Source organism: Branchiostoma floridae, chromosome 19 (genome assembly GCF_000003815.2).
Source record: "Branchiostoma floridae strain S238N-H82 chromosome 19, Bfl_VNyyK, whole genome shotgun sequence".
Lineage (NCBI taxonomy): Eukaryota > Metazoa > Chordata > Leptocardii > Amphioxiformes > Branchiostomatidae > Branchiostoma > Branchiostoma floridae.
In genome coordinates, this window is record NC_049997.1 from 3517616 (window position 1) to 3541447 (window position 23832).

Here is a 23832-nt window from a genome sequence, read left to right on the forward strand (position 1 = left end):
CGTTCGATCGAATCACACATAATGTGAGGGGGGTATTACCCCATTTATCAAAAGCCCACAGCAACAGTTCTTAGTCTGATAATAACTATTTCATGTTCGCACAAAGACATACAGCATCAGGGTTTTGCTTCTCTTTACCACTCAAAGTATAGTACATATACAGACACAAACTTTGCACTTAATATAAATTAAACTTAGAATACATGATGCTATCTCAATATTCACAGCAATGTCTTATGCTTGAATCATGAACAATTGTATAATCATTCTTTATGACTTGTTGTTTCTGGTTTTTAACTGAGAGTTCCGCTGGTGTTTCTTTCTGATATGCGTGATCAGGCTGCTCTGGACAGTTGCTTTGTAGTCACACTCTTTACAACTGTAGGGTCTCTCACCGGTGTGACGCCTCCTGTGTTTAACAAGATCGCCCTTGTAAGTAGTTCTGTAGTCACATATCTCACATTTATAGGGTTTCACACCAGCGTGGCGCATCATATGTGTCTCAATGTGTGAGTATCGGTCGGACTGGTAGCCACAGATTTCACATCTGTAATGTTTTGCATCTGTTTGTTTCATATGTGTCATCATGATATGATCGACTAGATTTCTTTTACATGACGCCTTGTAGTCACAATGATTGCAGTTGAATGTTTTTTCGCCAGTGTGTGTTTTCATGTGTTCAACAAGCCAACATCTGTGGTATGCCCTGTAACCACATTCGCCACACATGAAAGGTTTTTCTCCTTTGTGACGTTGCCTATGCTTGGACAGTTTCTGTGCAGATGGCGTTTGGAATCCGCATACGTCACACACGTAGTGTTTAGAATCGATTCGTGAGTCATTGTCAGGAATGAGGGGCTCTTGTTCTGGAGTCGGTTCACAAGAAACCAAAGGGGCTTCCTTAATACTATCTTTTCCACGTTCTTCTGGTCCGCCATTTGAGAAACCAGTCCCCCTGTCATCCACATAATGTTCAGGATGATCCAGGTTGGACAGTTGAGAGATTAGGTCGATTTGATCATCCTCGGACACATGGGTTTCCAACTTTATGTGCACGCCACTGTGATCTGTAATCGACTGACAAGAAGCCAATTGTGTTTCCTCATAGGTTTGCTGTCTCTCCAAGGGTTTCTCTGTGTAAAAATTACTCCACGGATTAATTGTATCAAGTAACTGCGAACGTAATGTAGAAGTGTCTTCCTCAGTTGTCGTAGCAAAGTCTTCTTCTTTAATACGAGAGTCTGCTGTGGCATCCTTTTGTGTCAGAGAGGTATCATAACAAGGAAGTGCTGCCGGACCTGGAATGGGTGTGTCAAAAAGTTGCTTATGTTGTGAAACAGTCAGCTGTATCTGGTTTGTATTAGACTCGGGTTCATTTGTGATCATTGGCACTTCTCCACTTGCATCACTGTTTTCAGTGTTGATAACACTGTCTGGCCCAGAGCTCTGCTGTGAGGCATCATCAGGACCTAACATGTTTGTTGGCCCTGTTTCAGTGTATTCGGTCAGACCGTTCTCTTGCATCGTTTCTGTATCCTGTTCATGTTCATGTGCAGGCCCAATGGTTTGATTTGGAAATCCATCTTTTGCCACCGACCTATTTTCCATCTGACGGTATTCCTCCAACATCACGTCCCTAAGGATACTGACCAGTCTGTCCTTGATGCTGTTTTCTTCGTCCAGGTTTTGAATCCTTCTGTTGAGTTCAAATATCAGCTCCTCCATGTTCAGTCTGGGGAGGACTGCTATGGTCACCTCGCGAGAGAGGCCACAGATGAACTCCTGTTGTATGGACATGCTGAAGGACAACGTGATATAAGAAATATGCATTAAGAAATGTAAATTTTTCTCAAAGTACTTAAGTCAGATACCCCGTCGGTGTGGGCAATGCTATATAACGTTATATATACTTCGGCTAAAAGTTTGACGTTCATATAATATGTAACGTTACCTCAACTGAATCAAATCATCGAAATATAATGATTCTGATAGTATGTAAACAAGTCCGAAAATGACAAAGTCATTCTCAGAAAGAGTTTCTATTAAGTAAGCTTCACGCGAGGAACAAAATAATTTTGCGAGTTCTATTGTTTTGGATGCCCCCCTCCCCACATCGCATAGATCAACTGAGCCCTATTTAAACAGACTCCATATTTGATCCATTCAAAAAAAAAGTACTGAATTTTAGAAGTCTATTAACTTGATAGGGTTCATCTCCCTACCTGGTTTATACCCGCATCGTATGAGGGAAGGCAGGTGAAAGGATTTCTTCCTTCGAAGTCTTGTGGTTCTGGAGCTCGAAGAACAATGGCTGACACGGAAAGGGTGCTTAGGTCAAAGGTTATCAAAGGTCAAGCTCACTGATTACCCAACGGATAGTCATGGTGTTAGTATGATGTAAGAAAGTATGTTGATAGAAATAGGAAGATACATCTACTGTGTAATGTTAAAAAGAGCAAAGAGGTAACTTTAGAATGTTACCTTTCCCATATCATTTTACAGAATGCCACTGATATTTATAGCCTTATTTATACCTAGATGGTTACCTAACGTTACAAAATACTGGCTGAAATAGTATCCACGAGAAAGAAACAAAAAAATCCAAAAATTTCCTAGTAACCTTATGCTATAAAACGAAACAAAAGCGTCACATTAGAATGTACGTTTAATACATGTACTATATATTTCCCACAGGAAGATTCAGGACATTCTGTGGATTTGTGCATTTCTAGGATAAGACAGACAACTCTATGTTGTCTTGGTGTTTGAGACTGTGATACATGTTCAGTTTTATTGTTGGTGTCAAGTATAGGGACATGCAGACACAAAGCGAGTTGCATGACTGGAAATAAATACTAAAATACATAAAATTATAGAGATAATATGTACATGTGTTCTAATGTATTGTTTATAATGTTTTCCATACCTGTACCTTTTTGTAAATAGATACACCGATACAAACTGTATACTAAATCTTATAATTAGTCACTGGAATTTAAAGTAAAATTTAAAAATGCTTTCGGAACAATCTTTGTCAGCAACAAAGTATGCTTACATCATGAGCAATTTGATCTAATTAGTCGCAATGCTGTAAAGCAGTGTGAAGTCACTGCGCATGTCTACTCTTAAGCCCCCTTTACAAATAAAGAATTTAGCTCGGCCGAGTTGTTAGCGAGCTCTAAATTACGTGGAGGCATGACCCTGATGCCTATGAACAAATGGCAGAGTTTCTTCGTCGGCATCAGGGTCATACCTCCTCGTAATTTAGAGCTCGCTGACAACTCGGTCGAGCTAAATTCTTTATTTGTAAAGGGGGCTTTACTAAAGCTTAAAGGTAGGACAGCGCTCGAAATACCACCTGCATATGCAGGTTAGTGCATGTAAAATTGGAGCTGTGCAGGTATTTTTTATGTCTACCTGCACCTAACCTGCACTGGGGTTGGGGTTTTGTGCGCGTTAAAATCTGCGCGTTAAAACTTGCGCGTTAAAAACCTGCGCGTTAAAATATGCAAATTAGCTGATTCCCTCGGGATTTGAAAACTTTTTTGCTGTTTTTAACTAAAAAGCTTGAAGATGATGAACACAAAATAATATTTTGATGCATTCTAGAGTACAATATCCCTTTCTGAAAATATTCCAGGAGTTTTAAAGTGATTTTTAAATGTTAAGTTTTAACGCGCAACAAAGGTTGACATTTGCATGTGAAACAATCTGCTTGAGAAAAGATGAAATGAAGCTTGTAGAATGGAGAAAAGCCTCAAGCAGTTATATTTTACAATACAAAACCTCACATTAGTAATTTTTCCATGTATTTGTGTCAAATTCAAGTGATTTTGAAATCTTCTGGATATGCAAATTAACCTATTCCCAAGGGACCTAAAAAATTAGGAGCTTTTCAAACAAAAAATTCTGGTAACAGATGGAAAATCATATAATGGGGTCACATTTTTATTACTAAGAATTTATCAATGCACAATTTGATTTTTTAACGCGCAGATTTTTAACGCGCGCGCAGATTTTTAACGCGCAGAAAACCCGTTCCCCAAAGATGTAGGTGTATGTGAATCGTTATTAGCTGCATTGACTGTTATCAGTGGTCCTATTAAGAATAAAAGAAACATAATGATTCCTAAACAATTTTAGTATAATCCATACATCTGAGATTCTAGAATGGTGCAGGTGGTTTTTAATATTATGTGGAAAAAGTATTACAATCCCTGTACGAGAAATAACCAAAAAGATAAATATGCCAAATCAGCAATGAAGAAAGATAAATACATGTGGGTTATATAGATTAAAGAAATGACACAAGAAATGCTTTTATATCTTGAATCTGGTTTCTTAGTATCAAAAAAGTTCATAGATGAATATTTATATAAGAAAAATATAGTTTATACCATTAATATCAATGATGTTGATAATTTCTGGTTGGCAACTGACAGTGGTTTCACTGGTGTTTGTGTCTCATATGCTTGGCGAGGTCGGACCTAACTTTTGTCCTGTAGTCACAATCTTGACAACTGTAGGGTCTCTCATCTGTGTGACACCTCATGTGTTTACTAATATCGCCCTTATAAGCTGTCCTGTAGTCACATTCCTTACATCTAAATGGTTTCTCGCCGGTGTGTGTTCTCATGTGTTCGACAAGTTGATACTTGTAGCGTGCTCTGTAACCACATTCGCCACACAAGAAAGGTTTTTCTCCACTGTGACGTTTTGCATGCTTAGTAAGATAACGCGCATGTGTTGTGTTGAATCCGCACACTTCGCACACATAGCGTTTACTATCTACTCGTGAGTCATTGTCTTGAGGAAGGAATGTCATATTCTCACAATCCTGGTCTGAAGTTGGTTGACAAGAAGTCAAAGGTGTTTCCTTGCTACTATCTTTACCACTTAGCTCGTGTCCACTGTTGATAAGAGTCTGATTGAAACCATTTTCCCTGTCATCAGTATAGTGTTCAGTTTGATCCGGGTTTGAAGCTTGAGACATTTGCCGGATTTGATTATCCTCGGACACATGACATTCCATTTTTACATGTATGTCACCGTGGTCTGGAGGCAGATGACAAGAAGCCGAAGGTGCTTCCTCACAGATTGTCTCTGAGTAAGCAGAATTCATTGAATTGAGTGTATCCTGCAACTGAGCAATACATATAGGAGTGTCAATGTTGAGCTCATCATGACAAGCTCTAGCCGCTTCATCCACAGTTGTCATAGCAGCCTCTTCTTCTTTAATATTACATCCATCTGTGCTATACATTTGTGGCAGGGGTTTTTCGGATGTAGGAAGTGTTGGGGGGCCTCGACTGTGCATGTTACAAAGCTGAAGTTGTTGCGACACCTTCAGTTGTATTTGGTTTAAATGCAGCTCTAGATCCTTCGTATGCATAAGTACTTCATTGTTTGCTTCACTTTCTGTCTTTATCACAATGTCCGGTCCAAAACTTTGCTGTGAGGCGTAAGGACTTGAAGTCTCTGATAACGTTGTTTCAGCATTCTCAGTCAGAACGTTCTCTTGCATGGCCATGGTAGCTGTCTCCTGGTCTTGCACAGGTATGGGCGTTTTGTTTGGAGAACTGACTTCTGAATTCCTTCTTTCCAACAGACGGTATTCCTCCAACATCACGTCCCTAAGGATACTGACCAGCCTGTCCTTCATGCTGTTCTCTTTGTCAAGGATTTGAATCCTTCTGTTGAGTTCAAACATCAGCTCCTCCATGTTCAATCTGGGGAGGACTGATATGGTCACCTCACGTGAGAGGCCACAGATGAACTCCTGTTGCTTGGTCATGCTAAAGGACAAGGCAATTTTCATATCAAAAACGTATATCATACATAAGCATGCAAATACACAATGATTTTCCTCTGCCATTGCATCGAATTTCGTGTATGTAAATTCTATATGTTACATCAAATTAAATCATGTAAATCATGTACATTCTTGACCTAAGATATATGAAAGCAGAAAAATTCTATTTCCTTGTTGGAACTCACAATATTGTGTTATTATTCTGCCAACAGTACTAGTCTTCATGATTGCCTATCTAATGCGATGGATCAAATGCCTATAATTTTGAGAGGAATTTTTATTGCTGTATGCAAATATCGTGAATGACAATCGTCCGCCACATATCTTAATGGAAATTTAACATTGATTTTTGAAAGACTGCATAAAGTGTACATGGAACAAAACTGTCCCTGCAGTAGTTCACCCCCCTCCCCACAGGACAACAACAACAACAACGAAATTTCACAAAGCAAAAATACCAAATAAATTTCTTAAATCTGTTGAAGAAGCTACGTTTATCCCCTACCTGCTTTATAGCCACACCATCAGACGGAACGTGGGTCAGATTCTTGCTTCCTAGGATGGTTATCCCCAGTTTGCGTACCGAGAATTTCGAACAAAAATGGCCGACACAGAAAAGAACACAACTCAGGGTCAAAGGTAATTCAGGGTCAGGAACACCGATTACCCAAATAGTATCAGTATACAACGTTAGAACTACCAACACTATTAGAGATTCACACTTTCATCTACTGTATCTACTCACATAGAGAATGTCAAGTCAAAGTCAAAGTTCCTTCCCGCGCCTGATGGCGCATAGGGCGGCGCCCATCTCCGTTACAGTAGCCCTTGGGCCACACAACGCAATCACTAAAGCAGGGGGCTAGTCCACTGGTAGTGGTGTGTGTTCAACTTCCATACTCTTTCCCGAATGCTGAGTGTTAAGCAGAGAAAGAAGCATGTACAATTTTTAAAGTCTTTGGTATGACTCGGCCGGGGTTTGAACTCACGACCTACCGAATGCAAGGCGAACACTCTACCCACTAGGCCATTGCACCGGTGGAGTGAATAGAGAATGCCCCTACGTGTATTTGCAAAAGTTTATAAATCCTTGTCATCCTTCTTTTTTTAATTGTATGGGCTTTCTTAATCAGAAGAAATAATCTAAGATGCAGCTCATTGCCTTCGCCAAGGTTTTCAGTACCGTTTGTTAATAGATTTGAAGATGCTGAAAGAAATAGTAAGCACGTTTTTATCTGGTTTATAGGAGGTAGATAAACAAGTGAAAAACTAGTTTCTAACAAAATTATTTATGACTTTATTTCTAGTAACTGAAAGTAGTTTCACATGTGTTTCGATCTCATATGAGCAAACAGATTGGACATGACAGTTGCCTTGTAGTCACACTTTTGGCAACTGTAGGGTCTCTCACCGGTGTGACGCCTCTTGTGTTTGATAAGATCGCTTTTCTTAACTGTACTGTAGTCACATTCCTCACATTTGTGGGGTTTCACACCAGTATGGCCCATTATGTGCTTCTCAATGGCTGACTTTCGGAAGGTCTGATAGTCACAGAGTTCACAGCTGTAAGGCTTTGCGGCTGTGTGTCTTTTCATATGCTGGACTAGATTCCTTTTGAATGACGTATTGTAGTTGCATTGATTACACTCTAACGGTTTTTCGCCAGTGTGTGTTCTCATGTGTCCGACAAGTTGGTACTTATATCGTGCCCTGTAACCACATTCACCACACATGAAGGGCCTTTCTTCTTCGTGGCATTGCCTATGCTTTGAGAAACTGAGAAAAGGTGGTTCCTCGCTACTGTCTTCTCCGCATTGCTTATCTCCGCTGTTTATGGAACCAGCAGTGTCTCTGTCATTAGAATAGTCTGGGTTTGAAAGTTGAGACATCTGCCCGATATGATCATCCTCTGACACATGGCATTCCATATTTACATGTACACCGTGGTCTGGAGGCAGATAACGAGATTCCGAAGGTGCTTCCTCACGTGCACGGGGTGTATCGTTTTCCACAGGCATCTCTGAGTAAGAGGTATCCATTGAATTAATTGTATCCTGCACCTTCGTACTGAATGTAGGAGTGTCGATGTTAAGCTCATCATGACGATCTCTAACTGCTTTATCTGCAGTCGTCATAGCAACATCTTCTTCTTTAATGTGACATCCATCAGCACTATTCATTTGTGTCATGGGGATTTCGGGTGTGGAAAGTGTTTCCAAGCCTAAACTGGGCCTGTTACAAAGTTGATCTTGTTCCGAAACAGTTGGCCGTATTTGGGCTGACTCCGAGTCGAGATCCTTTGGCTTTGAATGAATGAGCACTTTATAGTTTGTATCATGTTCCTTCTTTATCACACTGTGCTGTCCAAAACTTTGCTTTAAAGCATCAGGACTTGATGTCTCTGGAGTCAAAGGGTTCTTCTGCATGGCAGCTGTTCCCTGGCCTTGGTTAGGTATGGTCGTTTCGTTTGGAGAACTGACTTCTGAGATTCTTTCCAATTGACGGTATTCCACTAACATCACGTCCCTAAGTATACTGACCAACCTGTCCTTGATGCTGTTCTCTTTGTCCAGGTTTTGTATCCTCCTGCTGAGTTCAAACATCAGCTCCTCCATGTTCAGTCTGGGGAGGACTGCTATGGTCACCTCGTGCGAGAGGCCACAGATGAACCCCTGTTGTCTGGACATGCTGAAGGAAAACATTCATAGTAATACTTACTACGCAAACAAAACCAACCTGGAATATAGTACTAATCTAACATCAAAAATTTAAGATAAGTCTGAAAATGACAAAGCTATTCCCAGAAAATTTACATAAACTGGTAAAGTGAGCTTACGCGAGAAATAAAACTGCGAGCTGTTTTGTTTTTGTATGCCCAACTGCGAGCTGTTTTGTTTTTGTATGCCCCCCTCCCCACATCAATCAACTTCCCTAAACAGACTTCATTTATGCGATATATTCCAAAAAGTATTGAATTTTGAAGTCCAGCTTAGCTTGATAATGTTCATCATCCTACCTTGTTTACGCCCACGCCGTATGAGGGAAGACGGGACAAATTTATTCCTTCCTTTGAAGTCACGACGTCGTGCAGGTAGAGAATATGGCTGGCACAGAAATGGTACCTAGGTCAAAGGTCATCAATATGACCACTGGTTACACAATTGATGTCGTGATAGTGCTGCTAAGACAGGTAATAGATACTGAAAATATGTGGATAATAATCAAATTACATCTACAGATACCTGGTCCTTTGATGGCCAACTTAGCTTGCTCGCACCAAGTTTGGATGCAAGTTACAATTCTTGTATTCACCTGTACATCAAAGGGAAGCCATGTAGATGATATGTATCATTGAGGTGTTAAACCCAGAACCTGTTTTCCATGCTGTGAAACTGTCTGGTGTTTGATGCATGAAAATATCTAATAAAGCCCGGAGTCTGAGAAGTTGGGAGCAGTTGTGTGCTTCTCAGTCGTATAGTCTAATAGTTCCCTTTTCTGTGTTCAAAAGGACCATCATGGCACAATGCCACCTCACTTCTTTACACCACAAAAGAGCAGTGAGGTGTTCGGCAACAGTTCATCATAATGGAGTGAGGGAAAAGATTCGCTGGATATTGCTTCAGGAACAACAAAAAATTTCAAAAAGTCGTAGGCAAAGTCATAGGGCAGTATCACGTTATAGCTTGAATCTTATTAAGACACTGACACAGGAGTAGGTTACTGTAATGTTCAGCTTTATTTGCTGTTGGTAACAGGTAAGTATGAATTCATGCAGAGACAGGGTATGTAGTCTCTAGATAAATACTAGATTACATGCCGGCTAATTCATTGTTCACATAGTTTTGCTTACTTTTCTGTAAGTACTGTAACAGAGAATTCACAGGCACAAAGGTGCACAAAAAGAGAACAGAGCTGAGAACACATGCTATTATACACAACCATGAAGAATTGTATAATCAATTTCAAAATTCAATCATTCATTCATTCATAAGTCACTACTATAGTCTATTCTGTCTAGGATAGACCAAATATATATTAGTATTGACCACAGAAATAAACACAAAGGATAAATGAATAGAGCTAAAGGGATAAATAAAAGTTGCTACAAGAAATGTTGAACACGTTTTATATCTGGTTACTAGTTAGCTAAAAAAAGGAAATAAATGAACAAGAAAAAAGGTTTCTACCCAAAATATGTATGGCAGTATTTCTCGTTGCTAAGCTTCACTGGTGTTTCTTTCTCATATGCCTGACGAGGTTGGACTTATCTATTGACTTGTAGTCACACTCTTGACATTACTGTAGGGTCTCTCACGGGTGTGACGCCTCTTGTGCCTTGTAGGACCCAACAACTTTGTTTGCCCTGTTTCAGCGTACGCGGTTGGAACTTTCTCTTGTATGGTTTCTGTCTTTTGTTCAGGTTCATGTCCATGTTCAGGTTCATGTCCAGGCACACTGGTTTGATTTGGAGAGCCTTCTTCTACCACCGACCTTTCTTCCAATTGGCGGTATTCCTCCAACATCACATCCCTAAGGTTGCTGATGGACCTTTCCTTGCTGCTGTTCTCTTTGTCCAGGTTTTGATTCCTTCTGTTGAGTTCAAATCTCAGCTCCTCCGTGTTCAGTTTGGGGAGAACAGCCATGGTCACCTTTTGCGAGAGGCCACAGATGAACTCCTGCTGTCTGGACATGCTGAAGGACAACATTGATGTGCATCATTCTCAAGGAACGGAAATAAAATAACTTTTTTTTAATGATGGAAGATGCTATTCTTCTAACAACAAGTTTCAAATTTGACGTTTATATGGCCGTCTAATACAATACATGTACCTCAACTGATCTATACTATCGTAATGTCTTATGTTTACAGACCATTAAATCAAGATCATTACAGAGTAAACAAAATCACCCTTGTAATAATATAGATACATGTAATAGCAATAATCGCACATGTCTGGAAAAAAATAAAGAAGTCATTCTCGGTAAAAGATAACATCGCGTGGAACTGCGACTACTGTTTACATTTTGTTGCTTGTTCAGTTGTTTTGTAGTCGACTGCCCCCCTCCCCACACAGCTTGCGTCAACCGCCCATATTTATTCGAGCTATTCCAGCGAACACTGCGTTTAGAAGTCTAGTTTAGCTTGATAAGGTTCATCATCCTACCTGGTTTATAGTCACGCCTTATGAGGGAACGAAGGTGGGTAAAAGGATTCCTTTCTTTGAAAGTTTGATGTCAATACGTCTTCGATCGAGTCAGAACAAAGATGGCTGGCACGGAAATGTTGCAAGCATTTCTGGAGGTCAAGGGTCATCAAGGGTCAGGCCCACTGATTACCCAACTGATCTCACGATGTTGACGTCAGTATGACGGTAGACAATAGCAAGAGAAAGTATGTTAATGGGAAAATGAAGGCATCTACAGTTATTTCAAAAGAAAATAACAAAAGGGCAACAGTATAATGTAAGTTTAATGCATATTCTCTCTTTCCCATGTCTTTTTTTTTTACAGAATGTCACTGAAATACAGTCCCATTCCTCATATGGGCACCTACTAGCTGTATATAGCAAAGTGGAATACAACTTGAATTCCGATTTGCAGTCTGACTAACTCTCAAGTCAAGCATCCTTTCACTATATTAATAGAAAACACTGCTGAGTCGGAAGAACATTATGTGCATATCTACTGACGTATAACATGTACCATTGTAAGATTGATAAGATAGACAAATGTATGTTTCCATGGTCAATATCTTTGAGCTAACAAGAACCAGTTATTATCAGACTGAGAATTGTCTGTTGCCATGGGTTTGTGACAACTAGTTAGATAGAATTATCTTCATAGTTACAAAGAATATTACTTTTGTTTGTCCTTAAAACAAGGCAACTCTTTAAAGCTGTGCAAAGTTGATAGACCCTAGCTATAAGAACAGAAATGAGCTAAAATACAAATTAATAAGTTTTAAAAAAGACAAGTTGATAAGAGGTTGCACCAAGATACATTTACCACGTTTTATTCTCGTTCACAAGTGGCAACATACTAGTATAGAAAAGAAAGAGAAATACATGTATGTGAGATAAACGCATAGATGAATAGATGGTACAAGAAATGTTTACATATTTGTATATATAAAGTCAATATATTTCAAATCAAATCTTGTATAAAAAAGTAGATACATAAAAAGAAAAGAAAATATAGTTTAGACCGAGGATATCTATGATGTTGATGTTTTATTTCTGGTTGGCAATTGGCAACTGACCGTGGTTTCACTGGTGTTTGCTTCTCATATGCTGGACGAGGTTGCACTTGACTGTCGCCTTGTAGTCACACTCTTGGCAACTATAGGGTCTTTCACCGGTGTGACGCCTCTTGTGTTTAATAAGATCGCCCTTGTGAGCCGTTCTGTAGTCACATTCCTTACATTTGTAGGGTTTCACGCCAGAGTGCCGCATCATATGTGTCTCAAAGTTTGACTTACGGTGGGTTTGGTAGTCGCAGATTTTACATCTGTAAGGTTCTGCGTCTGTGTGTGTTTTCATATGATAGAATAACTCTTGTTTATATGATGTCTTGTAGTTGCAGTGATTACACTTGAACGGCTTCTCGCCAGTGTGTGTTCTCATGTGTTCGACGAGTCGATTCTTATTGTGTGCCCTGTAACCACATTCGCTGCAGATCAAAGGATTTTCTTGTTTGTCAAATTTCCTATGCTGGGAGAGACTGCATGCGCGTGTTGTGTTGAATCCGCACAAATCTATTCGTGAGCTACTGTCCGTAAGAAGAGACTCAGTGCTCTCACAATCTCCATATGGGGTCGGTTCACAAGGAGCCAAAGGTGTTTCCCCACTACTTTCTTTTCTACTGTGCTCTTTAATGAAACTAGTCTCTCTGCCGTCAGCATAATATTTAGTTTGATCCGTGTAAGGTTGAGAAACTTGCCCAATCCAGATTTGATCATCCTCAGATACATGACGTTCCATTTTTATATGTACGTCACCGTGGTCTGGAGGCAGATGACGAGAAGCTGATGGTGCTTCCTCACAGGGTGTATTGCTTTCCGCATGCTTCTCGGAGTAAGAGGTATTCATTAAAGTAAGTGTATCCTGCACCTGCGTACTGCAGGTAGGAGTGTCGATGTTGAACTCATCATGACAATGTCTACCTGCTCCATCCGACAGCTGTGAGGCATCGAAACTTGAAGTCTCTGATACCATTGTTTCAGCGCACGCAGTCAGAACGTTCTCTTGCATGATAGCTGTCTCCTGATTTTGCACAGCAATAGTGACTGTCTTTTCTTCTGGGGAACTGACTTCTGACGTCCTTTCCAACAGACGGTATTCCTCCAACATCACGTCCCTAAGGATACTGACCAACCTGTCCTTGATGCTGTTCTTTTTGTCCAGGTTTTGAATCCTTCTGTTGAGTTCAAACATCAGCTCCTCCATGTTCAGTCTGGGGAGGACTGATATGGTCACCTCATGGGAGAGGCCACAGATGAACTCCTGTTGTCTGGACATGCTGAAGGAAAACAGTGATATAAGAAATATGTGTTATGAAATGTACATATTTTTCTCAAAGAACGTAAGTCCTGTGAGATCGTGTGGCGTAAATGGTAGCGCTTTAGGCTCAGGCCCAAGAGGTCCCGAGTTTGGAACCTGTCACCGATCTTGTGCCCTTAGGAAAGGCACTTTACATACACGACTTTCCTCACTTCACTCAGGTGAAAAATGTGTAACTCGTTTCGGTAGGGCCACACCTTGATTAGAACGTTAAATAGATATCGGGGTCTTGTGTTTGGGGAGCCTTACACCCCGAGCACGTTAAGAACAGAGAACCCACCGCACTTATCGTAAAGAAATCGTAAAGTGTAGGGGTCCTTCCAATACAATTTGGGTACCTTGTGTACGTGCCATAATGATCAACGTGATGATCATGGGTACTAACGGAAAAAGAAGTCAAACACCTTCCCGGAATGAACAAGGCTATTCTTCTGCTAAAAAAGTTCAAATTCGACTTCTATATAACATTTACCCCAACTGAGACCCCATTCACACTCAGGAAAACGATTCGAATAAAACATGTTATCCGAATAAAACGACCCCGATGCTAATACGTTTCTGCAGTGTGAACGCTCCCAAATCACTTGGATTTCGTCGAAGTGAATCCTTGGCGATCCACCTCAGGGAGGTGGATAGAACTGGGGCAACTGCGCTGCGGGGAGTCCCGATTCGTGCGATTCGGCAGTGTGAACGCACAAGTGCAGGATTCCGCTAATTCCGGGGTGTAACGTCATTCATCCGGGAACTTGGGGCCATACTTCGCATCGCGCGGGAAACACTACACATGCCTGATCGCTTCGTTTTTTCAGCGAGCATTTTCCGTCGTATTTTACTTTCAACAACAATATTCGGAAAGAAAGGGAAATCTTCATCATTAGCCAAGTGGACACCCTAACAAACGAAGCTGCTGTTTATTTCCATCTGGGGGTGGGAGGAGACGCAGAAAAAAGCCCGGGAAGGTTCATAAAAACAGGGACATTATAATATGAAGATATATCCGAAGGAATGGCGGAGCATGGAGTTGAAAAATCCCTCGACCAGTGCAGAAATAAAATGAATCTCACCGCCAACTACCAGACGTAGCGATACATCTGTGAAACGCAACTAATGTTTTATTCAGATAAGACTGAGGGCGCACTAATCGGATTGCTGATAGAGCAGTGTGAACACAATTTTGGATCGGATAGAAAATTTTTTATTCGGATAAATGTTTTTTTTTTTTTCGAATCGCTTTTCTGAGTGCGAACGGGGTCTGATTTATATTATCGAAATATAATGATTCTGATAGTGTAAATACATTTAAGTTCGCCGGGGATTTCATTTCGCGGTAGCGAGAAAAAGGACTTTTCGACGTGGTTTCAAGTTTGCGGTAGCACCATGCACTTACTGCCATGGAAACATGTAGGCGGTAGTTTTAAGTTCGTGGTGCCGTGAAAACTGCGAACATTAAACCACCGTGAAAGTTTCTGCATTTACAGTAGTATGTAAACAAAATCAATCCTGGGAATTCACAAATAGTGAATTCAAAGTTATTCTTAGAAAATGTTTGCATAAAGCGAGATTTACGCGAAGAACAAAAACTGCAAGCTTTGTTAGATGAGCGAGGCTATTGACACACCCAGTGTGTCGATAGCCTAAACAGGCTATTGACACACTGAGTGTGTCGATAGCCTGTTTAGGCTATTGGCACACTCAGTGTGGCGATAGCCTGTTTAGGCTATTGACACACCCAGTGCTAGAAACCACTAAAATGAGGAAATCTTACGATTATATTTGACAATCAACACTCTGAAAAATACAAATGGCATCCTGTGTCCATTATCAACCCAAAATACGATCTTTTTCACGTGTTTACGGCACAATTTTAAACATCGGAATCTGCTATCATATAGGGTGCTAGTTTTACTGTCACCGCATGTGATGCTCCATGGCAGCCATGTTGGATCGGTTAGGAACACGTTTTCAGCTGTGTTTACCGACGAATTCCTGCCGAATTGGAGAATTTGCGGCCTCAAAACTTATATCACGAAGGAAGCGAAGTTATAGTTGTTGTTTTACCTCCATTATTTTTAATGTGAAAGAAATATTCTTCCGAGTCGCTGCCGATAGCGCCAGAACCACACGGCCGAAAATTATGACATGTTTTGTGGTCAGTGTTATTTTTGGTTTATGATGTTAACAGAAACTTCAAAAGTTGTTTATATATAAAATATTCTTATATCAAATGGATGTTTAAAAAAAAAAGGGACAAGAAAAATTGAAAAAAAAAAAAATTCAAAAAACTCCGGCACGGAGTCGAACCGGGGAGCGAACCGGGTCGAAACTGTAATCATGAATTCCCGGGTCAACGTTCTATCCACTAAGCCACGCCAAACTTGCAAGATAAAGGTTGTATTAACAGGTATCCAAATGTAGGGCATAACTTGAACACGTCCGTTCATTCCAAGATTCAAAGATTCCAATGTCTAATCTTCCGAACAATGTCTAATCAACTATTGCTTGTGTAAAATATTGCCGGAAAGGCATGTTACAAGCTCTGATTGGCTGACTGGCATCTCGGTGTGTCAATAGCCTGTTTGGCTATTGGCACACTGAGTGTGTCAATAGCCACAGCGTTGTTAGATATTTTGGATGCCCCCCTCCCCACAGCGAACATCAACCCATAAACAGACTTCATTTATGCGATCTATTCCAAACAGTACTGAATTTCGAAGTCTAGTTAAGCTTGATAATGTTCATCTTCCTACCTGCTTGATAGTCACACCGTATGAGGGAAGGCGGGCTAAAAGATTTCTTTCTGTGAAGTCGCGACGTCTTCGAGTCAGGACAAAGATGGCTGGCACGGAAATGGTGCATAATTTTTTGTAGGTCAAGGGTCATCAGGGGCCATGCCCCTGATTACCCAACTGATCCAACGATATTAACGTTTAACTTAGTGTGATGGAAGACAATAGCAAGAGAAAGTATGTTAATTGTAATATGAAGGTAAATTTCGAAAGAAAATAACAAAAGGGCAGCAAAAGTAAGTATAATGCACGTTCTCTCTTTCCCATATTTTATTTTATTTTTACAGAATGCCACTGACATATAGCATGAGTCGTTACATGGGCACCTACTAGCTGTGTATAATATCACAAATACAAAGTGAAAAACATGTACAACTTCAACAATATTTCCTCGGAACGTCATGAATTCTGTCTTGCATGCAGCCTGACTAATTCTAGTTGGGGCAACGATCGCATGGAGAATTACATCCTCTGCGACTGTAATTCTCCATGCGATCGTTGCCCCAGCTATGTTCATTAGTGCATATCTACTGACTTATAATTATATACATGGACCATTGTTAGGTGATTGATGATAAGACAGACAAATGTATTTTACCATAGTGTATCTCTTTATGCTAACATGGACTATTTGTGATAACTAGTTTCGATTGTGAGAGTGAACCCTTAGCTCATATTGGATGGACTTATCTTCATAGTTACAAAGAATACTGAGCTCTTACTATATTTTCCTTTTTATCATCCAGTCTTTGGCTTATAGATAATATGACACACCGCCTTAACTTTATGGGTGACATCATCTGGAGAACCCCAAGCTGATGCGCGCGGGAGAAAATTCAGAAGAAAAAAATCCGCTAAACCACAGGACTTAGCGTTCAGTCCATTCTTTCCCAGGCTTGATTTGTCCTATGTTCACCACTAGCAAGACTGTAATAGGCAAAAAACGCCATTTCAATCATGTTGTCATTTCTGTTTAAAGAGGGAACAAGGGCGCTGTGGCCCCACGCTCTAACCATGTGCCCCCTTACCCTGGTGAGCAGATCCTCTAGCAACCATAGAATTCTGATTGACCATGCAGAGATGCTATTGACAAGACGCCACAGTTCTCTCTTTTTTTAGATAAGGCGACAATCAATGCGCGCGCGGACGTCATCATAAAATTAAGTCAGTGTGGCCTAAAAGATAATGGCAATACGAGGAAGGTGTGGGGTTTCACATGGGCATTTCTGGCTTGTGCTACACGCACAGACAAAACAAGTTACATCTTGATTCATAAAAATGTATTGACAGAGAAGTTAATAACAGTTACCGATGTTAAGTTTTATTGCTGTTGGTGAGTATAGACATACGCAGATACAAACTATTTTAGATTATTGTAAAACTAAAATAATACCAGGATACATGCCGTCTATAGTGTTGTTAACATTATTAGTATTACTGTGCTCATTTTTACTTATCTGTTCGTGGTAGTACATACAGACACAAACGTGGCGCTAAATCATTAGAGGGTAACTTAAATTACATGCCATTAAAACATTGCAACTCTTTAAAGCTGTGCAAAGTCACTGCAATGATCGAGCCTGGCTAAAAAACAGAAATAATAAAAAATACAAATGAATAAGTAAATAGGCCAAGTGGATAAGAGGTTGCTACAGAAACGTTTACCACGTTTTATATCTGGTTTATAGGTAGAAAAATATAGAAAAGAAAGATAAAATACATGTAGGTGACATAAACGCATAAATGAATATAAGGTACAAGAAATGTTTATATATTTTAAATTTTTTTTGGTATTTGTATAAAAAAAGTAGATAGATAAAAAAAATAAGAAAAATATAATTTAGACCGTGAATATCTGTGATGTTGATATTCTATTTCTGGTTGGCAACTGACAGTGGTTTCACTGGTGTTTCTTTTTCATATGGTTGGAGAGGTTGGACCTATCTTTTGCCTTGTATTCACACACTTGACAACTGTAGGGTCTCTCACCGGTGTGAAGCCTCATGTGTTTAATAAGATCGCCCTTATAAGCTGTCCTGTAGACACATTCCTTACATTTGTAGGGTTTCAAACCCGAGTGGCATATCATATGCTGGACTAGATAACTTTTATATGAAGTCTTGTAGTGACACTTATTACATTTGAATTGTTTCTCACCGGTGTGTTTTCTCATGTGTTCGTCAAGATGGTACTTATACTGTGTCCTGTAACCACATTCGCCACACATGAAAGGTTTTTCTCCTCTATGGCATTGAGTGTGCTTGGAGACACTGTGTGCGAATGATGCGTCACACTCGTAGCGTTTTGAATTAATTTGTGAGCCATTGGCAGGAAAAAGAGACTCCATGTTCTCACAAGCCTGTTCTGAAGTCGGTTCACAAGGAGATGAGAGTGTTTCCTCACTACTATCTTGTCTACTTTGTTCGTGTCCGCTGTTGATTAAACCAGTGTCCCTGTCATCAGCATGATGTTCAGTTTGATCCGGGTCTGGTGCTTTACTACAATTTTGCCCGATTTGACAATCATGGGAGACATAACTTTCTATCCTTATGTGTATGTTACCGTAGTCTGGAGGCAGATGACAAGAAGCCGAATGTGCTTCCTCATTGGGTGCATCGACTTCCACAGTCTTCTCTGTCTGAGAAGTAGTTGTTGGATTACGTGTATCCAGCGCATGCAATACCTGCCTACTGGATGTAGGAGTGTCAAAATTGAGCTCGCCATGACAAGGTCTGCCTGCATAATCCTCAGTCAGCATATCAAAGTCTTCCTCTTTAATGCGAGAGTCATCTCTGTTATTCATTTGCATCAGAGGGGTATGGAACATGGGAATTGCTGGTGTACCTCGACTGGGCTTGTTACAAATTTGATCTTGTTGTGGAAGAGTCAGCTGTTCCTGCTCTGTATTAAACTCGGGCTCCTTTGTATACACGAGCAAGTTACTGCTTGTATCGCGTTCCTTCTTGATCACAATGTCCAGCCCAGGACTCTGCTGTGAGGCGTAAGTACTTGAAGTCTCTGATAACATTGTTTCAGCGCACGCAGTCTGAACGTTCTCCTGATTTTGTACAGGTATGATTGTTTCGTCTAGAGAACTGACTTCTGACTTCTTCTCCAACTGACGGTATTCCTCCAACATCACGTCCCTAAGGATACTGACCAGCCTGTCCTTGATGCTATTCTCTTTGTCCAGGTTTTGAATCCTTCTGTTGAGCTCAAACATCAGCTCCTCCATGTTCAGTCTGGGGAGGACTGCTATGGTTACCTCGTGCGAGAGGCCACAGATGAACTCCTGTTGTCCGGGCATGCTGAAGGAAAACATTGATATAAGAAATACGCGTTAAGAAATGTACCTTTTTTTTTCAAAGAATTAAGGTCAAACACATTGTCATTTTCACATATGTTGTGAGGTGTAGATTATACCCTCAACTCCAATATATCGAATTCTTGTTAATTACTTTTGCACACTGATATATTTTTTGAGTCGTCGAACCACCTCACTTTGGGGTCCTTAACTCCCCATAGGCGAAAAACTGTGTTCTGCTACGTTATATTTTGATGCCCCCCTCCCCACATCGATCAACTCCAACAGACTACACTTGTGCGGTCTATTCCCAAAACGTACTGAATTTTGAAGGCTACTTTAGCTTAATAAGGTTCATCCTCCTACCTGGATTGTACCCACACTGTATGAGGGAAGACGGGAAAACGTATTTCGTCCTTTGAAGTCGCGACGTATTGGACTCGACTCCCACGCTGGAGTTCGAAGAAAATGGCTGACAGGGATATGATTTAAGGTCAAAGGTCATGCTCGCTGATTACCCAATTAATGTCGTGATAGTGTTATAGGTCTCATTTATAAGTTATGTCTCATTCATGAGTTATTTCTCTGAACATAATGACAAAATACATACGTGTTTAACATGGATGCGTTATTTTTGTAATGAACCTACACTCAAATGAATATATGTTATTCATGTTAGCATGAAAGTTCATCTGTGTTGGTAGAATACATTATAGAGAATTGCTAAACTTTCATTCCACGTACATTGGTGAAACGGAGCGTGCATTGAAAACTAGGTTCCTCGAACACCGACGTCCAAGCTCTGTCAGATTTGAGGTGTCGCAACATATACACCTAGAGTCTCCGGGACATTCCATTTCGTTAGACAGTGTTAAAGTCCTAGACTCAGAACAGGATTTCTTCGCACAAGGAGTGAAGGAGGCCTTGTACATCAGAGCTCATCGGCCCACACTCAGCAGAGACGGGGGGCGACATAGACTTTCTGATATTTATGACCCCCTCCTGCAAAAGTGGTGTCTTCCTGACGTCACTGCTGGAGTGAGAAAGGGTCATTCTGTGAACAAGGTCGAGGGAGATCGACGAAAATTTAGGGGTAAGTCCCTACATTATCTTTGTGTTGGAATGAAAGTTTAGCAATTCTCTATAATATGTTATTCATTCTTAATTGAGCACATTTACCATTCATCACGTAAAACATATTAAAAGAAGAAAAATTAACCTATTATAGGTATACAGTATTTTGTATGACAATTGCAAAATGCAGTTAGCCACGCAACACGACAGTCACTTTTAAGCTGCCACTGGTTTACCCTACAAGTCATCAGATCCCAGGACTGTGTACCTCAGACCTAGTGGGCGGCTAGGGCTGGGTACCGGTACAGAAAATTCAGGTTCAGGTCCGGTTCAGGTCCAAAGGATCAGGTCCAGGTCCGGACCTGAACCTGGACCTGATGCAGTATGATTCATACCAATGGTCCATTTCACTACAAAGAGATCTGTTTGGTGGAGTATTAGACTTACACTGGCGTTTTAAAATCCTTCAACGCTAACTGCACCTGTACGATTGGCTGTAAAACTTGGTAGAAATTACTATAATCTCTACTCTACTTCACTCTTGTTATTTTCTTCCACCTGCAAGCGCCAAAACATGTGAAAGCCTGATAAAATAATCTGTTAATTTTCTAATCGGTCCAACATCCGGTCCACCTAATTTTTTCAGGTCCGGTTTTTCTGGACCGATCTAATAAGAAAAACCGGTTTTGTACCGGTACGCTGTACCGATACCCAGCCCTATGGGCGGCTATCGAACATTGCCTAATGTAGTCAGTTACAAACCAAGGAGGTTGTACAAACTTTTACTAATCTAACGTTTGAGATAATTTGGGCTGACTAAAAGGGGATTTAGCATCGCTATAATCATGTGTACGTGCAGAAATCTACCTTTTGAGTCGGAGCACTTCTTTGCAGATGGTAGTTACTGAAAATATGTGAATAAAAAGAGAAACAAGTTACATCTACTGATATCATTATTATTGTCATCATCATCATCATCATCATCGAAGCTCGATAACAAGCTTGACGGTACTTACACATATGTATTACAGACCTTGCTCAACAAATCCTGGAAACCACATCCTACAAAAGAGCATTTGTATGGAAATATTCCTGCTGTACCATCCATTATCAGGGAGCGTAGGACAAGAATCGCGGCTGCGCTGATTCAGGAACAAAGAAGAAATCGTAAGCCAACTCATACCATGGGTGCCAACACACTGATAGATACGTCGACGATCTCGAAAGCCTTACATGGACGTCTATGGAGCAGAACCAGAAGCTTGATCCTTAAAATACTGACACAGGTGTATGAAGCAATGTTCATCTAAATTCAATACTGTTAATTAGTATGGAGGCACACAGACACAAGATATGTAGTATTGCAGTAAATGTTCTTAACATCGTTTTTATTACCCTTTCCTTTTAGTGAGTACTGTTACAGCGGATGCACAGGCACAAACTCTTTACTAAATAGAAATTTATCTTAGAATACACGTTATTGTAATTATCTTTGACAACAACTACGTACGCTTGAACCATTAACCAATCATTCTTTATCAATGCACAACTGTAAAGCAGTGGAAAGTCAAAGAAATGAGCAAAAAGGAAAAATTAAAAAAGCAAAGAAATAGACAAATGCTCACATTTTGTGTCTAGTTTCTATTTAGGAAAAAGGTAATAAGTGAACAATAGAAACAAAAATTATGCATCACGTTATTTCTGGTTGCTAACTGACAGTAATTTCACTGGTGTTTCTTTCTCATATGCCTGACGAAGTTGGACTTATCTACAGACTTATAGTCACACTCTTGACAACTATAGGGTTTCTCACCGGTGTGACGCCTCCTGTGTCTAGAAAGATGGCTATTGTTACTTGTACTGTAGTCACAATCCTTACATTTGTAGGGTTTCACACCAGAGTGGCACATTATGTGCTTCTCAATGCATGGCTTTCGGTAGGTCTTGTAGTCACAGATTTCACATCTGTAAGGTTCTGCGTCTGGGTGTCTTTTCATATGATAGGATAACTCTTGTTTAAAGGACGTCTTGTAGTTGCAGTGATTACACTTGAACGGTTTCTCGCCAGTGTGTGTTCTCATGTGTTCGACAAGACGACATTTGCGGTATGCCCTGTAACCACATTCGCCGCACATGAACGGTTTTTCTTCTTTACTACGTTTTCTGTGCTTGGAGGAGCTTTTTACGAATGATGTTTCTAATTCGCACACATAGCGTTTAGAACCGATATGTGAGACATTGTCAGGACGAAGGGACGACATGTTCTTACAATCCTGGTCTGGAGTCGGTTGACAAGAAGCCAAAGGTGTTTCCCCACTACTTTCTTTTTCACTTTGCTGATGTCCACTGTTGATGGAATCAGTCTCCCTGTCATCAGTATAGTGTTCAGGTTGATCCGGGTTTGAAGGGAGAGAAATTTGCCCGGTTTGATCATCCTCAGACACATGGCATTCCATTTCTATATGTACGTCACCATGGTATGGAGGCAGATGACAAGAAGCCGAATGTGCTTCCTCTCTGGGTGTATTGCTTTTAACAGGCGACTCTGAGTAAGAGGTATACAATGAACTACTTGTATTTTGCACCTGCGTACTGAATGTAGGAGTGTCCATATTAAGCTCATCATGACAAGCTCTAGCTGCTTTATCCACAGTCGTCATTGCAACATCTTCTTCTTTAATGCGACATCCATCTGTGCTATTCATTTGTGGTAGGGGGGTTTCGGATGAGGGCAGTGTTCGTGAGCATGGACTGGGTATATTACAAAGAAGTTGTATTTGGTCTGAATCCAATTCGAGATCATTTGGCTCTGTATCATGCATGATCGTTTCACTGCTTGTATCGCGTTCCTTCTTGATCACAATGTCCAGTCCAGAACTTTGATGTGAGGTGTCAGGACCTGCATTCTCTGATAACATTGTTTCATTTAGAACATTCTCTTGCATGGTAGCTTTCTCCTGATTTTGCACAGGGATAGTCACTGTCTTTTCGTATGGAGAACTGACTTCTGACTTCTTTTCCAACTGACGGTATTCCTCCAACACCACGTCCCTAAGGATACTGACCAGCCTGTCCTTGATGCTGTTCTCTTTTTCAAGGCTTTGAACCCTTCTGTTGAGTTCAAATATCAGCTCCTCCATGTTCAGTCTGGGGAGGACTGCTATGGTCACCTCGTGTGAGAGGCCACAGATGAACTCCTGTTGACTGGACATGCTGAAGCTAGGTAAACATTGATGTAACAAATGTACATTTTTCTAAAAAGAACTAAAGTCAAACACCTCGGCGAAATGGACAATG

At 40.5% G+C, this 23832-nt stretch overlaps 6 protein-coding genes and 1 long non-coding RNA gene across 7 annotated transcripts; all 7 read right to left on the reverse strand.

The window, feature by feature from the left end:
• Window positions 1–6: 6 nt before the first annotated feature.
• On the reverse strand, window positions 7–2469 carry LOC118406997 (zinc finger protein 615-like). Its single transcript, XM_035807402.1, has 2 exons — window positions 2223–2469; window positions 7–1798 (listed from the first exon to the last, which is right to left on the reverse strand). Exon 2 carries the CDS (start codon window positions 1795–1797, stop codon window positions 271–273), a length of 1527 nt encoding a protein of 508 aa, XP_035663295.1. The 5' UTR covers window position 1798; window positions 2223–2469; the 3' UTR covers window positions 7–270.
• A 1880-nt stretch (window positions 2470–4349) lies between these two features.
• Window positions 4350–6564, reverse strand: LOC118406962 (zinc finger protein 567-like). The gene is made up of 2 exons (XM_035807360.1): window positions 6318–6564; window positions 4350–5795 (listed from the first exon to the last, which is right to left on the reverse strand). The coding sequence occupies exon 2, from the start codon at window positions 5792–5794 to the stop codon at window positions 4448–4450; it is 1347 nt and encodes a 448-aa protein (XP_035663253.1). The 5' UTR covers window position 5795; window positions 6318–6564; the 3' UTR covers window positions 4350–4447.
• A 570-nt stretch (window positions 6565–7134) lies between these two features.
• LOC118407073 (zinc finger protein 28-like) lies at window positions 7135–8499 on the reverse strand. The gene is made up of 2 exons (XM_035807491.1): window positions 8357–8499; window positions 7135–7522 (listed from the first exon to the last, which is right to left on the reverse strand). Exons 1-2 carry the CDS (start codon window positions 8497–8499, stop codon window positions 7135–7137), a joined length of 531 nt encoding a protein of 176 aa, XP_035663384.1.
• A 1432-nt stretch (window positions 8500–9931) lies between these two features.
• On the reverse strand, window positions 9932–11041 carry LOC118406814. The gene is made up of 2 exons (XR_004830083.1): window positions 10978–11041; window positions 9932–10504 (listed from the first exon to the last, which is right to left on the reverse strand). It is a non-coding gene; the product is annotated as an uncharacterized LOC118406814 (long non-coding RNA).
• Window positions 11042–11968: 927 nt separating this feature from the next.
• Window positions 11969–16257, reverse strand: LOC118406813 (zinc finger protein 813-like). The gene is made up of 2 exons (XM_035807155.1): window positions 16119–16257; window positions 11969–13330 (listed from the first exon to the last, which is right to left on the reverse strand). The coding sequence occupies exon 2, from the start codon at window positions 13327–13329 to the stop codon at window positions 12079–12081; it is 1251 nt and encodes a 416-aa protein (XP_035663048.1). The 5' UTR covers window position 13330; window positions 16119–16257; the 3' UTR covers window positions 11969–12078.
• Window positions 16258–18035: 1778 nt separating this feature from the next.
• On the reverse strand, window positions 18036–19988 carry LOC118406815 (zinc finger protein 3-like). The gene is made up of 2 exons (XM_035807157.1): window positions 19828–19988; window positions 18036–19465 (listed from the first exon to the last, which is right to left on the reverse strand). The coding sequence occupies exon 2, from the start codon at window positions 19462–19464 to the stop codon at window positions 18058–18060; it is 1407 nt and encodes a 468-aa protein (XP_035663050.1). The 5' UTR covers window position 19465; window positions 19828–19988; the 3' UTR covers window positions 18036–18057.
• Window positions 19989–22145: 2157 nt separating this feature from the next.
• On the reverse strand, window positions 22146–23523 carry LOC118407007 (zinc finger protein 37 homolog). Its single transcript, XM_035807421.1, has one exon. The coding sequence runs from the start codon at window positions 23478–23480 to the stop codon at window positions 22260–22262; it is 1221 nt and encodes a 406-aa protein (XP_035663314.1). The 5' UTR covers window positions 23481–23523; the 3' UTR covers window positions 22146–22259.
• Window positions 23524–23832: the final 309 nt, after the last annotated feature.